This window comes from Urocampus carinirostris, chromosome 5, assembly GCF_059441175.1.
Source record: "Urocampus carinirostris isolate Australia breed hairy pipefish chromosome 5, RoL_Ucar_1.0, whole genome shotgun sequence".
In the NCBI taxonomy this organism is placed as follows: Eukaryota; Metazoa; Chordata; class Actinopteri; order Syngnathiformes; family Syngnathidae; genus Urocampus; species Urocampus carinirostris.
The window spans coordinates 9465198-9482035 of record NC_142353.1 but is presented as its reverse complement, the minus strand read 5'-3'; the positions used below and the strand labels follow the sequence as shown (position 1 = coordinate 9482035).

Here is a 16838-nt window from a genome sequence, read left to right as displayed (position 1 = left end):
ATATCATGTGACAGAAAAAGACTGGTGATGTTTGTTATGCAAAATAAAAGGAATTGACTCATTCCGGGGTTTTTTCATGGTCATTTTTAAGTACTTTTTAAGGACTTTCAAAGCCAGTTTTCCAATTTCTCCTGTACCATTATCAGCAATCCGGTGTGAATCACGTTTATTGCAGAACCAAAATAGTCATTTCAGGCAGGAGTTACTTTCTTACATGGAAATATTTAAATCATCTGCAATTTACATATGCAATCTATAATAAGGATTCACCCATATTATTTTTTCCTGGCTAATAACAAATATTAGTACTAAGAGGAAGGCCGATAACTGATTTTTTTTGAGCAGATATTCATTTGCTGTAAAAGCTTAAATCGGCATAAGAGGTTTTCAATAATGCAAAAAGAAACTAATGTCTGTCATACCTTTGAATTTAACTTGAATAGCTTTCAGAAACCTTTTCAAGTAAATTGGAATTACAACAAAATTAACATGCTTAATCATTCACTTACCCCAAAATCTAACAGTGCTCTACAATTAAGCTTAGCAGTACTCGCATAAAGTAACATAACTTGCATATCTCCCTGATTTTTCTCTACAATAAATAAAAATGTCAATTAAAGCACATGACCGTAATTAACTAAAAACAAATAGTCTAGGGAATTCCCAAGCCTGGAAGTACTTTTCTATTCTAGTTATAAATCCTCCAGAAGTGAGTTTTTATTTAAATAAGTAAAACGAAGTACAATTTACACAAAAGTATGAGTGTATAATTAGTATTGCAAAAACAATAAAAATTTCAATGGAGTTTGTATATTGAAAAGTGTGGGTACTCCTGTTTTAGAGCCAGATTGACTAGTATTATGGTAACAGCTAATCACAGCCTTCGACGTTAGCGTACTTTTTAAACTTAATCACAAACACACATGCTTGATTAACAAATTAATGTTACAAGAGATTCAGGGATGTGATTGATGAAAGGAGATAAAGTCTGAAACCTAGCCGGGGGTTTGGAACCGCAGGCCCCCCGGGGTGTCCAGGGCAAAGCCAATTTACTTGTCCAAACCATGCTTAAATTAATCATTTAAGTAACATCTTTAGAAGTTTTAAATAACAAAATAATTTGCCCACATACCTGATTATTTTGTAAATACTGCAAGGTCAGTTCAAATGCAGTTCAGACCCTGCAGCTCTTACAACGATGCGGCCAATTTATGCAACTTTTCTAACGCCCGCCAGGGTGCGCCATAGCAATAAAGGTAAGAGTGAGACAGTCGGAGTTTTAATTTGTTTGCTACGCAAGTGAAAAAGTCGGAATTCCGACTATGGTCGGAAAAATCACATCCCTTATACATCAGTCTCCATCTGAACATGATTTCCCTAAACAAGTTAACTACACATTTTACGCTATTTTTTAATCACACACAAGCTTTTCTACAAGAGTTTTTCCTTAATATTATCAGTGTTGATTAACATGCATGACAAAACTCAGGTGTTGGCAGAGCTGCCGCTCTTTACTCCGCTTATGTTATTCTCCTGCTCATTGTAATATTAGTGATAGTTGTGAAATGTAGATCGTTGTAAGGTTTATCACATTTTTGGGGGACTTCTCCATGTTTACCTTTTACACATCTGTACTCTCGCAACGGTCTGCAGTGTGTGACTCCGGACATTGCGGCATAGGGACAGTTTCTGCTTCAGTGTCTCCGCCCCCAGTCACTTATCCAGGCAGAAGGTGCAGGGTGGGTAGCTTTGCAGACAGAAGGCAGGAGAGAGCGAAGGAGAGGCTTTGCTGCATCTGAGCCTAAATAACCTACTTTTAAATATATTTAATTGGCCTGTTAAAAAATAAAAATGCAGATACCGATATCCGGCGATATCCCAAATATCAGTGCCGATGACAGGTCGGCTGGATAATAGGTCGACCTCCGATTTTTAAGCTTGTGTGTACTTTTATCAACACGTGAGTTTTAGTGTTGAGTAAATTGTGAATATATTTGTTGATCTAAACAATGTGTGTAAATCACTTTGTGACAAAACCCTCCCAATATAAGTGTTGCGTAAAAATGATATATGTAGCTTGCATTTTCAGTTGCGGGAAATTCTTTGCATTTCAACTTACAACTGGCCCATAATAAATGTCCACAATCCTTGCACTAATAAACTTTTCACAGCGCTGTTTAAGAGTAGCATCTACCTTTCCTCTTGGGCGCGACCTGTAGAGGGTGCTGATGCTTCATAACAATGCCATACAAACTCATTCCAGTTGCCGTCATGGAAGGGGAGAATAGCAATGGCGAGACAAAGCCATCAGAAAGCATTGTCGGCATCATTTTGAGATAGATTTAACAATTTGAAACACACATGCATTTTACCCGAAATTTAAGCACTTTTAAATCCAAGAATATTAAATGATTTCAAGCATCTGTATGAACCCTAAATAGTGTGTAGTATCTTATCCTGCGAGTTCCCCCCAAAAAAGTTTGAAACAAACTTTCAAAAATTTTATTCCAAATGAAATAGGCAGCCCAACCGGAGGAGGGGAAAAGTAGCTGCATTTAGATCCAAAGAAATGTATATTACACCGAAAAAGATCACGTTCAGCCTCATTGGCAAAATCATAAAACATGATCACATTCTTGTTTCTTAGTTATCGGTCTGCTGTTGGGAGTTGTAGTCCACTCTCTCAAAGAGGAGAACCATCTCACAGTGCGGCGTCTGAGGAAACAAATCTACAGCCATGGCTTTCACAGGCTGAAATGGAGCTCCGTGAACTCTGTTGGAGGGTGCCCTGCACAGACTACAGAGTGTTTTATTAGCTGACATAAAAACAGCTCGAAGTGCAACTTAGGTGAATGACAAAACCTGAAAACGTACTCAATGAAGTTGTTCATGGCTGCCTTGGCGTTGCACGCAACATAAATCAGCCTCTTAAGATGTGCTGCTCTCCTGATGGCGAGTATCACCTTGGAATCTGCAGCGTAAAGACGTCTGAAGTAAAAGCAGCGCGTTAAGACGAAGCTTTGGATGACTTACGTAAACCGGCCCTCGGTGGATCCACGATCGCTGTCAAGTTGGGCGACATGAGCGCGTTAAGAATATTGGGGAACAAATCTTCAGCTTTGCCGCAGTGAAACTCGACATTGCTGAGCCCTTGAGTGAAGACGGGGAAGCTTTGAGACCGAGGGGCAGGTAAACACAACGTTTCCTCTTTATTATTCATGCGTGAAGGGGACTCACCGTTAAGCTTTGCATTGGCTTCGGCATCCTTCACTGCCTCCTGGCAGAGTTCAATTCCGATAACTTTCTTGATCCTCTGCGGCCCAAAAACAAACTCAAGTCATACTTTAAGATATCCCCATCCCCGATATCTCATTGAGCTTTTGTTTCCCCCCCTCAAGTGATCAATTCGACAAACAAAAACAACCAAGCTTACCCTTGTGGTAGGGTATATGCCTGAATTTAATTGTCATTTTAATTTGAAGAACACAAGAAAATGAGTCCTGAGGCAAACTTGTGTTTATCTAGGACAGGGGTTGGGAACGTCGGCAGGGTTCATACACCTTTTTCCATTGCCAAATACAAGCACTTTTCAAGCACTTTCAAGGCCAATTTTTAGATTTTCCTATTGCCTTCAAAGGAAGAAATCCAGCGCCGATCAAAATAACATTTTTTGTTGTTGCCTTGGATGGCTAAAATAATTTTGCTATCTTGCTGCTGGCACATGCTTTGCGCAATTTTGAGCTGATCCTATCTAATGTTTTTGTGTCAATGGGCTGCTATGAACTGACATCAATTTTGCCATTCTGCTTTAAAAATCCACACACAGCGGGGCTATGTCACACTTATTTACAAACACGGAATGGGCTCTATAAGTGTTGGGTAAAAATTAAATTAAATACGGAAGACAAAAAGGGAAAAAAAAAAGTACTGTTCAGACGCTCCCCAACTTACGACCATTCGACTTACGAAAAACGGTCGTTAAGAAAACATTTTTCAGGTAGTCGAAAAATCTCTCAACATTGCTGTAAGTTACATTTTGTATTGTGTGTGCACCTTTTTCCAGGTACAGTACGGTACTGTCGTGCTTCTTTCCGCCGCTGCCGGCGTGTGGCGCAGTGAGAGGTCACCCAGCATCCATCCCGGAGGAGAAAAGGAGAAATCCGCTTCCTTTTCCTAGTTCTTGCGTAAACATTCCATACTGTATCTCCAGCACGCTAAGAACTTTGACGTTTCTGTGTAATATCTCGTTTATCCATTCAATATGGTTGGTGTAAAGTGTAAAGAAGAGGCGAGCCGTTTCTTTTGAAATGAAATTGGGATAAGAAAGCTTGATGCGGTTGAAAAAAAATGGGACGCTTTTTTTCAGCCACTTTTCACCACGAAGAGGACCTCTTGAAGTGAATCTTCCAAAAGTAAGTTGAACTCAACTTTGTTTATCTTTATGGTGCATATTATTTTATGCAATGTATATGTTTTAGTACAAAACAATACAGGTTATTCATACAAGCCTAAAACAGACTTATATAAACCTTTATCAAACAAATTATAGCACTGAATCAATTTACGAACAAATTCAACTTATAAACGATTGTAAGTAGGGCAGCATTTGTATGTACAAAAACAGAAAAATGAGTCAAATGGGGATCATTTTAATTATATTGATTGCCCCAAAGCTGAGTGCATTCAATCTTACACACTGCTAATCTTTTTCTCTTTGTTTCACTTATTTTAATTTCTTTGGGAGTGTTTTGTGTCAAGGCACCCCCCGAAAATACCAACAAAATTGATAAACATGTGCCTTGAAGTGAGTCTTGAAGTGCATGTGGCCATTCGCCTCTTTGGCACTCTCAAGTGGCACCCTGTCGCTTTTTCAACAAACCACAGCCCCAACAACCTCGCCCAAGTAGAATGCCCGGCAATGTCAAGCCCGGCAACATCGGGCCTTTATGTTTGTGGGGGTCAAATAATCAGCAAAAATTCACCAACTATCATGGAATTGTGAATTTTTTTAAATGATCATATGTTATTTACACGAGCCTCACCTCGACAGAGCTGACCTAATTGTTGGCCATCTTGCTATTACAGGTGTAATAACAAAAACATTGGCCAAAAAAATAAAAGAGGTGCAGTTTGATTACTTTGGCTAGGTTCACACTGCAGATCTTAATGCTCAATTCAGATTTTTCATAAAATCCAATGTTTTTGTGTGATTGACATTTCCCCCATTAAATGTTCTCAATGTGGTGGGATTCTAATGTAAATATTGTCAACTACCACTGGAGGATACTATCGCAATAAGTATAAACTTGAGCGACGTGGATTCAATTTCATGCGATGCGATGTTGACTTTTTTGTCAGTTATAAAGCAAACGAGTGTTCATCTTCCATGAACGTGTGAATTCATGACACTCTGTTTTTGCTAAATATCAATATGGGTTTTCCAGGCCCGATTATTGATACCGATTATTAGTATTAAGAGGAGGCCGATAGTTATAAATAAAAAAATAAATAAAACATTAATAGCGCAATGAAACTTTTTCAAGTAATAAATTACATTGCAACACAACTAACGTGACTAATCTTTCGCTTTCACCTGACTAATAAGTGTGTTGGTTTACACAGGGAAATTCAATAAAACTAAGGTCTCAATCACAATTCTGCCCTGGTCACAGCTATCAGTGAACAACTACAAACAATAAACATGCATAATCTAAATAAAGCCTAGTTGTGGACTAATAGTCGTGGTTGTGAACATTGGTGTAACCAGACCGTTTTAGGGAGACTCAAGCACCCCTAAAAATTATAGCATTTTTAAAACTCTCTTCCTCAATATAGGACATGATTAGCTTAAACATAATGAAAACGCTAAATAAATAGATAGATAGATAGATACTTTATTCATCCCCGAAGGGAAATTCACATTTCCAGCAGCATCCCTGAGCTGAGAACAGTACAATAATAAAGCCAAAAGAATGCAATATACAAATACCCAGTGTGACGTGCAAATGCCCACTGTAGCGTGTTATATAGAGTAACTAATAAGGTAAAAACAAAAAAAAACAAAATGTGAATAACGCAGCGTTGAAAATACTCCCCCCCTGCTTTGAAATGGTTCAGTCCATTGGATTCCTTGCACCGCGTTAAGATGAATTCTGATAATTATGCATTTTCTCCTAATCAGTTGACCACATTATCATCACATTTTGATGGATCATCTATAAAACATTCACTATTAAAAAATACAGATTGATACCAATATTTATGATACTGAATTCTTATCTTATTTGTTAATAAAACAGCGTGTGTCGATTATTTATTATTTATTGGATGTTTGAGTAAAGGTAAAGTCAAATGACACTCTGGGTGCTTAGCACACCCGATGCTTTAAACCTAAAATAGCCCCTGGTCGTGAATATTATAGTGTTAAGCTACATTGGGTCGCCTCCAGTGTTAGTGACGTTCACATGAATGTCTAAATAAACTCATTATATAGACAACAATCGCTTTTTTTAAATCACGCCAATCATTATTTCTTGAACACATTATAAAGACTACGCTTGTGACACTCGTTCTATCAGAAGCGCAGCGCTGAGGAGCACAGGAAAAACAGTCCGCATTTATGTGAAGGTGGGTTGGATTCTGCAGGGGAGTCGGAATTAGGCACAACACCCTTGTTTCCTGCTTTCGTGTCTGCGTTGCTGCACCTTGACAACATTTACTTGACATTCAAGTCAAGGGTGGTCAAAAAGGGGTGTATAGAAGGAAGACTCAAATTGCAAATGTGAAAGGTATTCGCAAATATGAAAAATATTCGCGAGAGCCTTAACTTTCGCTCCAGTTTCTGTCTGCAGACGGTGCAGGGTAGGGACTTCTGTCTTCAGAGGCTCCTCCCAGTTTTTTATCCAATCAGAAGGTGCGGGCTGTGTGGCGTCAAAGACAGAAGGCAGGAGAGAAAAAAAAGGCTCGGGCTGGCTCTTGCTCGGTGTTGAATTTAATATCGGCTATATAATCTTCATAACACCGTGATAACGATATCTGTCAAATTCCCAAATATCGGTGCCGATAATCGGCCTGCCCATAATCAATCCAACTCTAGTTTTTGCCCGCCATGGTTATCGATTTCTCTGCCTACCGCCTGTTTGAAGGCAGACTAGTGACGTCTGCCGCCCATCAATCACGTGCCGGTCACATGAATGCGTTGACCGTTCACACAATTCTCATTCAAAAAAAAAAAAAAGATTTCCCTGCAGTGTGAACCTAGCCTTTATGTCACCCTTGTTTTTAGTCTTCCTTGTGCTTTTTAACACTCATTTTTAGTTGCACAACACAATACAGTGACATCTAGTGGTCAAAGAATACACAAGATCCCTTTAAAATGCGACGTATGCCACCTTCATCACCTTTGCCAGGGAAATGCCAATGGTTCCCGTTCCACAGCAAACATCTAACAGCGTGCTGTCCTGATGCATTTGCGCCCATTCCCCGACTGTAGAATACAGAACCTCTGCCGCCGCCGTGTTTACCTACAAAACACCGGAAGAGGTTTGACAATCAAGCAACTGTGTGGGTCAAACCCGCTTTCAAAACCGTAAACCGAAACGTTTGCTACCTGGAAAAAAGAATGCGGTGATATGCGGAATTTTAACCCGAGTAGTTCTTCGTGGATGCAGCAATCTCCGGCGACCAGCTCACAAGGCAAGTCTTCGATGTTGGGAGATTTCCTTCGGACGCCAGGAAAAAAAGCGTGCGGTTAGCCTTCTGTTTACTAGTCACTGGCAATCCTCCTCACCTTTGACCCTCTCGGACAAAGTAAAGAGATGTGATGCCGCTGTCTTTGCCTTCTCCTTCTGAAAAGAACGCCTTCATGGATTTCTTCAATGTGTCAAGTTCTGTTTCTTCCAGTTTCTAGCGAATGGGGAAACATGCAATTAGATCAGGAATGGGAAAGTTTTTTGGGTCAGGCCTTGGGTTCTAAACTTTAGTCAGGGAATTTTTCTTATTTGCGTTCATAAATACATATACATGCATCATTTATGTTATACAGTGGTCCCTCTACTTACAAATCGTTGTGGGAGTAGCTTTGTAACCTGACACGTTTTTAAGTAGAGACACCTATTCAATGTAAATGCACTAATCTGTTCCCAGCCCCCCAAAAGTATATATATTTTTAAAATTGATCATTAAAAAGCATCAGAACATGAAACAAATACATGATAATATTAAATTACCACACAATAACCATAAAACAAAAGGCACATAATGTAAAAAAAAATAATATTTATTTACTTTTTAACTAACTAGGGACACGCATATGTACTGGCTTGCCAGGAAAAACTGAGCGGCGAATGGCAGCGCATACTGTACAGTATTGTATTTTTGACTTTGTATCCTGAAATGCCTTTGTAACTAGAGGCAATATTTTCCCATTCAGGTACTTTATAACCTGAAACTTTTGAATGTAGAGACATTTGAAGGTCTAGGTACCACTGTATCTCTTTTATTTTGGGTTTTAAATAGATTAGTATCATTTAATTTATGTTTTGGTATTTCTTTAGTAGTATTTCTGTCGCAGTATTTTGTAGTATTACTGTAGTTGTATTTCAGGAGTATTTTTGTATTATTACTGTAGTAGTATTTTGGAATTATTCCTGTAAATCTATTTTTGTATAATGGTAGTAGTGTATTAATGAAGTATTTCTTAATTATTCTTTTCAGAATTAAAGAAAATAATATATTAGGTCCCTGTTTTCAAGCACTAAATTTAAAAAAATTTAGGTAAATTTGTAGTATTTGTTTAATACTTCTGCAGTACGAATGCAATTGTATTTTAGTAGTATTTTTATAGTATTACTGCAATTATATTTATGGAGCATTACCTAAACCGTAGCAGTTTTTGTAGTATTTCTGTAGTACAAGTAGTATTTTTGTAATCTTACTTTAGGAGTTATTCTATAGTAGTATTACTGTATTCACACTTCTATAGTATTTCTGTGGGAGAACTTCTGTAGTTGTATATCTGTAGCAGTGATTTTTTTGTATTTCTGTATATTTTAGTGGTCTTACTATACGAGTTATTCTGTAGTAGTATTTTTGTATAAAACTGTAACAGTGTTTGTACATTTGTAGTAGTATTTTTTTGAAGTATTACTGTAGTGTTTTTGTTGTATACCTTATTAATTCTTTTCAGAATTTAAGCAAAATAGATTAAGTCACCGTTTTTAAGCTCTAAGTTTGATGTTTAGGTTTTTAGTATTTTGTAATATTTTTGTAGTATTTCTGTAGTAATCCCGTGGTTGTATATTTGTAGGATTTCTTTAGTAGTAATTTTTTAGTAGAATTTCTCTAGTTGTATTTCTGTAATATTTTGTAGCATATATGTAGGAGTATTTTTGTAGTGTCACAGTAGTGTTTTTTCTGACACAGTATTTTGTATGATAGTATTACTATTTTTAAAGTATTTATTTTCCTTTTTTTCCAGAATTAAAGCAAAATAATATATAAGCAACAAATTTGTTATTTATTAACTGTGTAGTATTCTTAGATTAAATTGTCTTCAATGTCATTGATATTAACACTGTGAACTGATGTAGGCAATGAGATTAGACATGGCACTCCAGGGTAAATATGTATAAAGACCTTAAAGATAAAAAACGAAAAGGACTCAGGATAGACAGAATATATACAATATATTTACAACGCAGAGCTTAAATGCCTGCCTAAGTTTTAAATGAATGAAAAGTAATACAATAACATTTGGAAGCAACAAAAATCCCAAATGAATTGCAAGATATATATTTTCGGTTTTGTGCACTTGTTTAGGGTGGTGAAGAAGAAACTGTCTTTGAGCCCGTTTGTTTTATGGGACCTTCTGCGTCTTCCAGGAGGCAAGCTTATTCATGGACACATTTCCCCAGTACCTTCAAAGGAAGAAATCCAGCGACGATCAAAATAAGGTTTTTTGTTGTTGATTTTGATGACAAAAATAAAGTCACTATGTTTCTGTTAGCAACATACTCTGCTATTTTAAGCTTTTCCTATCTAAGATCTACAATATTTTAGTGACAATGGGATGGTATAAACTGACATGAATTCTGCCAATCTGCTTTAACAATTCACATGCAGCTTAGCTATGTTACACATGTTTACAAAAACAGAATGGGCTCTATAGGTGTTGGGTAATATTTGAGTTCAATACGAAAGACAAAAAAGAAAGTTAAGTATATACAACAACAGAAAAATCAGCCAAATTTGGACTCATTTGAATGATATTGATTGCTCTAAAGTAAGGTGCATTGAATCTTTTATTTGATCTTTTGCGAGTGAGCCGAACCAAAAGAGACAGTTTTCTAAATAGAGCAGTCCTGTTTGGTGTAACCAGTAGGGGGCAGTGACGTGTCACATGAGAATGCCATAATGACAACCCACCAGAGCAGGCATGCCGGCGTCATTTTCATGCACGTATTTTCAATTAAAATCTTCATTTATTGAGAGGTTTATAGAGTCAGACTGCTAAGAAGCATGACAATGGAAACAATTTCAAGCATTTTCAAGCATAAATTCGAGCATTTTCCTGACCTTGAAAACCCAACATTAAAATTCAAGCATTTTCAAGGATCTAATGCACCTGAACAAACGCTGCAACAGTTCATTTTTGTAGTACAGGTATTTCTAGAATATTTTTGTGGTGGACACAAAAAAATGACAGTAGGGACCAAGTTGTAATATATATTTTCTTATTTCATTAGTAGTACCTAATTTGCTATTAGATATATTGTCATATTACCATTTTCATTTGTGGGCCTGATTAAAAAGCCTGAAGGGCCACAAGGTAAATAATAAAAATAGACCTCTTTTATATAGCATATTAACCAGTCACTAAGGACCTCCAAAAGCGCTTTACAATTCATTTCACACTTTACCTAATCACACACACAACGATAGTGGAGTCAGCCACGCAAGGTGCCTCCCTACCTGCATATTGGGGGGCATTAGGGGTACAGTGTCTTACCCAAGGACACTTTAACATTTAACTCGGAAGAGCCGTGAACCGAGCATGCGACCTCTTTGGTCCCAAGACGACCTTGACTGAATCAGATGGAGCAGTAAAAATATACATTTCATTTTCTTACCTGCGGGTTGAAGAAGGCGATAGCCATGGTTTGCTTGGTCCTGCTGGTTCGAACAGTCAGCTGCTTCCAGTGCCCTTCGTATGTTTCCGGACTGTACACCGAATAAGGTGTTGACCTTTTTTTTTTTAAAACATAAAATCAATTTCACCTTTTATTAATTGTACGTTATAAATAAATAAAAAATCCTTTCATTGGATTAATTTTGACGTACCTGATGAATTTTTGAAAGTCATGCACGACTTTCTTGACCTCGGCCGAAACGTGACACGCCTCATCTGGGCCCACCACAGCACAGGTTCCGCCTTTATACTTGCCCAGGCGGAAGCCAACAGTCTTGTCCTCGCCGTCGGCGCCCACCGAGATGAGAAACTCGCACTTGTTTCTGTAGCCCGTCTACCGGCATACATAAAAGGTAGGAATGTTGAACTCAGGGGCGTCAAACAAACGGTTTGGAGACGGATCAGGCCCGCCACCAGATTTAATCTGCCCGTGAGACGAAGCCGAGAGAAGCACAAGTGAAATATGAGCCGCATCATGTCAAACAATGACCTGCAGTTTTGTCCACTGGATGCACCACTCGCAAAAAAATCCATGTGTGTTTGCTGACTACTATTAATCAAACATTAAAACTTATTAAATCTATGCATGCATTTGTTTTACGTTTAAGCCAGTTTATATTTTCAATTTTCAAACCATTATTATTTAAAACTGCGGCCTCAAGGCACCCTGCACCTTTTGGACACAGCCCTTTGAGGGCAATGAGACTTCACGTGATGGGCAAATACAAAACTGATGCCAGTTGCCGTTAATCACAAGGGGTGAAGTTCAATGGCAGGGTGAGGCTATCAGAACAAGCGTTTTGGCGTCATTTTTAAGCAAATTCGTTTTTTGAATATTTAATGAGTGGTCAGACTGTTGAGAAACATGGCAACAATTTCAAGCAATTACAAGCACTTCTACCGAAATTCAAACACTTCAAACTTTGAAAACGCAAAATTAAAATTCAAGCAATTTCAAGGATTAAAAGCCCCCGCACGAACCCTATCATTTGAATTTTGCCATTTGAATTCCTCTTACTTTCATCCTAAATACAAACATTAAAGCAACAATATGTATTATTTGACCACTAAATGGCACTGTGTTGTCTGGTACAAGCGAGGGCCAGTGATAGGCAGGACAGCATGGCGGCAGGATGCTGGACAAACATGGCGACGACCTAAGTGGGGATACCATGGTGTAAAAGAAATACAAAATTTCGGACTTGTGATTCTTTTTAACAGTTACATGGGTATAAAGGTTCATGTTTTTGCCTAGTATTCAAATCAATGGGTTATCTTTACATGATGAAAGTTTTTGTACCACTAGGAGGCACAAAATATTACACACTGTAACTTTAAAATAACCCATTAAATACATTTGAATGTTTTTTGATGACCAATTAAGAGATTTAAATAAAAAGACATAAAAACATGTCTTTGACACTCGGTTAATACAAACAAAAATGAAATAAAATTGATTATGTAAAAATTGTGTCTTTGGCACTGGCTGGATTAATATCTTTAAAAGAATTTGTCCAAAATAAAATATCTAAGATAGACACAATTACTTATTTGTGCCAAGTGGGTTCCTTAATTTTGATGAATCAATAAAATAACAAATTTAAATAAAGGATGCAACAATTTCTATTTGTTATTGATCCACAGAAAAATGCTAAAACACAACATCAATATGTGTATATGTTGACCTAAAAACAATTAGAAATCTAAATATGTGCCTGTGAATTGTTTCATGCAGCAAATCTGACATATTTGTCTATTGACAAATATTTTTCACAAAATCAGGGACATAGACACAGTTGAGTTACACCAGTAAGGCCCATATTATTTTGTTTTTCATTTCACAGTAGAGTTAAGGCTAAGCCTAAAAGGCAACTATATTTTTGTTTGCCTGTGTTAAATTTCAATTTCGATTTTCTAGCAACTACAAACATTTCATTGTCACACAGTGCTATTACACTGAGGTTTTAGTCTAAAAGGCTATGAAATATATATTTTTAATTTCACTTTTAAAGTTACAAATTCATATTCAAGTTGACGTTATGTTAACAGGGCTTAATCTGTACACTTTTTTTACAGTTTCTAAGAAAAATCATTTGTTTACTTAGTTACATACCTTCTTTTGCTGCGCAACAAAGGCTAAGAAAGAACTTACAGAAAAGAAAATACATTTTTCTGCTACTGTTAGCAGCTTTCACTTGAAACATGTTGGATTTAGAGTTCTTTAATAGTCCATGGAATCTGCAAAAGGCCACCCACCTGCGTAGGAGATGGATGGATCGCTTCCATAGGACAACACATTCTGTTGTTGCTTCCTTTCACATCAAATAGCAAAGGCAGCATGGCTTTGTTGGTGCTTGCAATCTCTCTAATTAGAAAACAGAGATATTTCAACTTGGTGGAGAAAATAGTTTTGGGAGTTCTTCTTTTCTGAGGATAATAGAAAAAAAACTGACTTGGCCAGCCTTTGCAGAACCGTCACCACATCTTGCTCTTTCCTCCTCAGCTGTTCCTCATAGGGAACATTCCAAAAGGGAGTCACCACATTAGCGATCTGCACGCTCAGTGGCTCGTCCTTCTCGTCAGCTTCTGCCCGTTTGGGAGGAAGCGGCCCTCCTGGACCTTCGCCTTCGTCTTGCTTCCTCTTCCTCTGAATGGGATCGGCTTTAGGCTTGGCCAGTCTAACGCTCAACACCTGGCCCTTCCACTGCATGCCGTGCACATACTTCATGGCTTTGTTGCGCTCCTCCTCATTCTTAAAAGTGACAAAAGCAAAGGTCTGCTTGCCGAAAAGTTTGATTTTGTGCGGGTTGAGGCCGTGCTTGGCCAGGAACTTCTTCAGGTCGTTAAAGCCGATAAACTTGGGCAGATTGCGGATCTCCACTTTGAAGATCTCGGACGTGAAAAGATCTTGCTTGATGTAGCCGTACACACCTGGCTCCGGCGCTGTCTCACCTTCTTCCCGAGTGATGAGTTCATCTGTGTCATCAGCAGGAATGTCAGCAGCTTCCTCCTGCTTAGGTGGAGTTCCTTCAGTTATAGAGATGCTGCACTTTTCCATGATACTGTTGAAGATGAAATAATTTAATATAGTTGCAAAAGTATTCACACCCGGATGTGTAAACAATTAGCTGTTAATCATACCAAGATTATTTTAAATCAGTCTGCATACAAGATAGCCAAAGTGGACCAGATATGGTATCCTGAAAATGTGTAAGGCCCGACTATCCAGCGTGGCATTCTTTGAACGGTCTTTAATAAATGTACGCTCCGTGAAAGGTTTGCATTGCTTAGATATTAGCATCGCAAACTCGTGAATCGCCTTTGTAGCATTTTCATTTGATTCGCAGTCTCGTAAAAAAAACGCTGCTATACTGTTAAAACAGCTTCCAGTTGGTTCACAGCGCTCGTTTCCAGTTAGATTTTTGTAGTCGGCATGTTTCATCTGGTAGTGCCTCTTCATATTGTACAGTATTATTTAAAAACAGCCACAGACTCTTGGAAAATTAAGCAGGCGTAGTTATATTGGATTTTGGTGAAAAAAATATTCTAATTTCTACTTGTCCTGCCAGTCAACTTTCCTGTTTTTATTTACAATCGCCATGTCGGAAATAGGGTGGGCTAAAATTCCATGGGGGAGGTGGCCAAAGGGCTACTGCAATAATTTAGTGAAATGCAGATTTATTTATTTTCTTACATTTATTTAATACTGTGGTCAACATTACTGGCATGTCACATATTATTAATTTTATGACAGAGGCCGCGGGCCAGTAAAAAATCTATCACGGGCCGTAACCGTTCACCCAGGCTGGACTTTGGACATGCCTGCCTTAACCCAAACATGAGTTTAACGATTGTTTGTTTCTCAATACTTTATTTTATTTTTAGCATGAACATAACTAGTATTCAAGAATAAAAATGGTCTTTACCGTCATTGATAACATAGCGAACATTGTCAACAACGTGATTAAACATGGCACTCTAGGATAACCACGTGATAAAAATTTAGGAGACCAAAACAGGATAAAAAAAAAGAATGTTGGGAAAATTGACAAAACGATTTAAATTGTAGTACTTTAACTTTCATGAAACCATCAGTTTTGCTAAAGCATTATTTTAGCCAGCATGTATCCTGTATATGTGAAAAATTGTTCTTCAGGAGATAAATCACCTTGAGATTAAGCCCTCCACCTTAAAAAAAATAATCAATAAAAACATAAAATGGTACAGTATTTTTTTCTGGGTGTTGTACCTATACAATTTTTTTTTTTTTAACAGTTCTTATACTCTTTTAGCGATAACCTTAATGGCTAGTGTGTATCGTGTCACAGCGCGGTGTTCTTCAAACGGTGATTACAGAGAAAATGTAGGCATTAAGCCTTGTTTTTTTAATGAAATTAAATTATCTGCATTTATATAGCGCTTTTCAAGTCAATTAATTCAAGCCATAAAATTAAATCTGTTCAATTTTAATGAAAATTCACCCATTCATTATTTTGTTTCGTTTATCTATCTCATTCTTGCAACTTTTGCAGCATTATTCTTCATATTTTGCTGGCCATTTTTTCACGTCCATCAATTTGAAAGGGCAATACGTCCCTTCAAAACACTTTCTCGTATTTTTATTTTTTGTTTTTTTTTTGCTTCGATGGCATATTTGATAATAACTTGGAAAAAAGGGCATACATTTTTCTTCTGAGACGTTAAATCCATCGGGTCCATGCAATGACGTAAAAACATTCTGCAATGTTTTGGTCTACGATTACACGGTGAAATTTGCTCGGAAAAGGCTGCTGGAAAACCAAGATTTATTTATTATTTCTTTTTTTTTGTTTAGTTTATATGTTGATTTTGATGGAGACAGCTGGAATTCATTTGCATCTCTATCTGTGAACAATAAATATGTTTGCATTGATTGTGAATTAATTAACCAAGGGGGTAAACCGTTTACTTGATAAAATACACTTTTAATGTTAACATTGGAAAGCAACACAATTGACTGTTTAAATCACAAAAATAGAAAGCTAAATATAGGTATATTTGTTGTGTTAAAAACATCGCCAAGTCATGAATTAGAACATATTTGGAGAGTTACCTTACCTTCTTCTAGCGCTATTTTTCTAAACGTAACCTACCAACTCCGGAAGCTGCTATGTTGAAGAAACCACGTGGCATTTTTGACCTTTGAACTTTCTTAAAGTGGTACAACACAATCAAGTATATTTCGAAGTACAGTACTGTAATGCACACAGTAATTGTATTTTCTATTGAATCTCGTAAAACAATACCTTTAAAGAGACAGTTTTTTTATTTAGCACAATGGTACAAAAAACACTTAACCCATTAATAAAACAATATTTATTTAAATTCTATCGATCTATCTATCTATCTATCTATCTATCTATCTATCTATCTATCTATCTATCTATCTATCTATCTATCTATCTATCTATCTATCTATCTATCTATCTATCTATCTATCTATCTATCTATCTATCTATCTATCTATCTATCTATCTATCTATCTATCTATCTATCTATCTATCTATCTATCTATCTATCTATCTATCTATCTATCTATCTATCTATCTATCTATCTACCTTGGTAATATCCCTCAAGAGGGGTGACCGACAGCAAGACAAACACGTACAG

At 37.2% G+C, this 16838-nt stretch overlaps 1 protein-coding gene across 1 annotated transcript; it reads right to left on the bottom strand.

Moving 5' to 3' along the window:
- Nucleotides 1-2488: 2488 nt before the first annotated feature.
- Nucleotides 2489-16344, bottom strand: trmt2a (tRNA methyltransferase 2A). The gene is made up of 12 exons (XM_088335590.1): nt 16286-16344; nt 13642-14250; nt 13445-13553; nt 11341-11522; nt 11130-11244; nt 7790-7905; nt 7610-7721; nt 7401-7523; nt 3238-3313; nt 3034-3150; nt 2875-2971; nt 2489-2797 (listed from the first exon to the last, which is right to left on the bottom strand). The coding sequence occupies exons 2-12, from the start codon at nt 14244-14246 to the stop codon at nt 2644-2646; spliced, it is 1806 nt and encodes a 601-aa protein (XP_088191716.1). The 5' UTR covers nt 14247-14250; nt 16286-16344; the 3' UTR covers nt 2489-2643.
- Nucleotides 16345-16838: the final 494 nt, after the last annotated feature.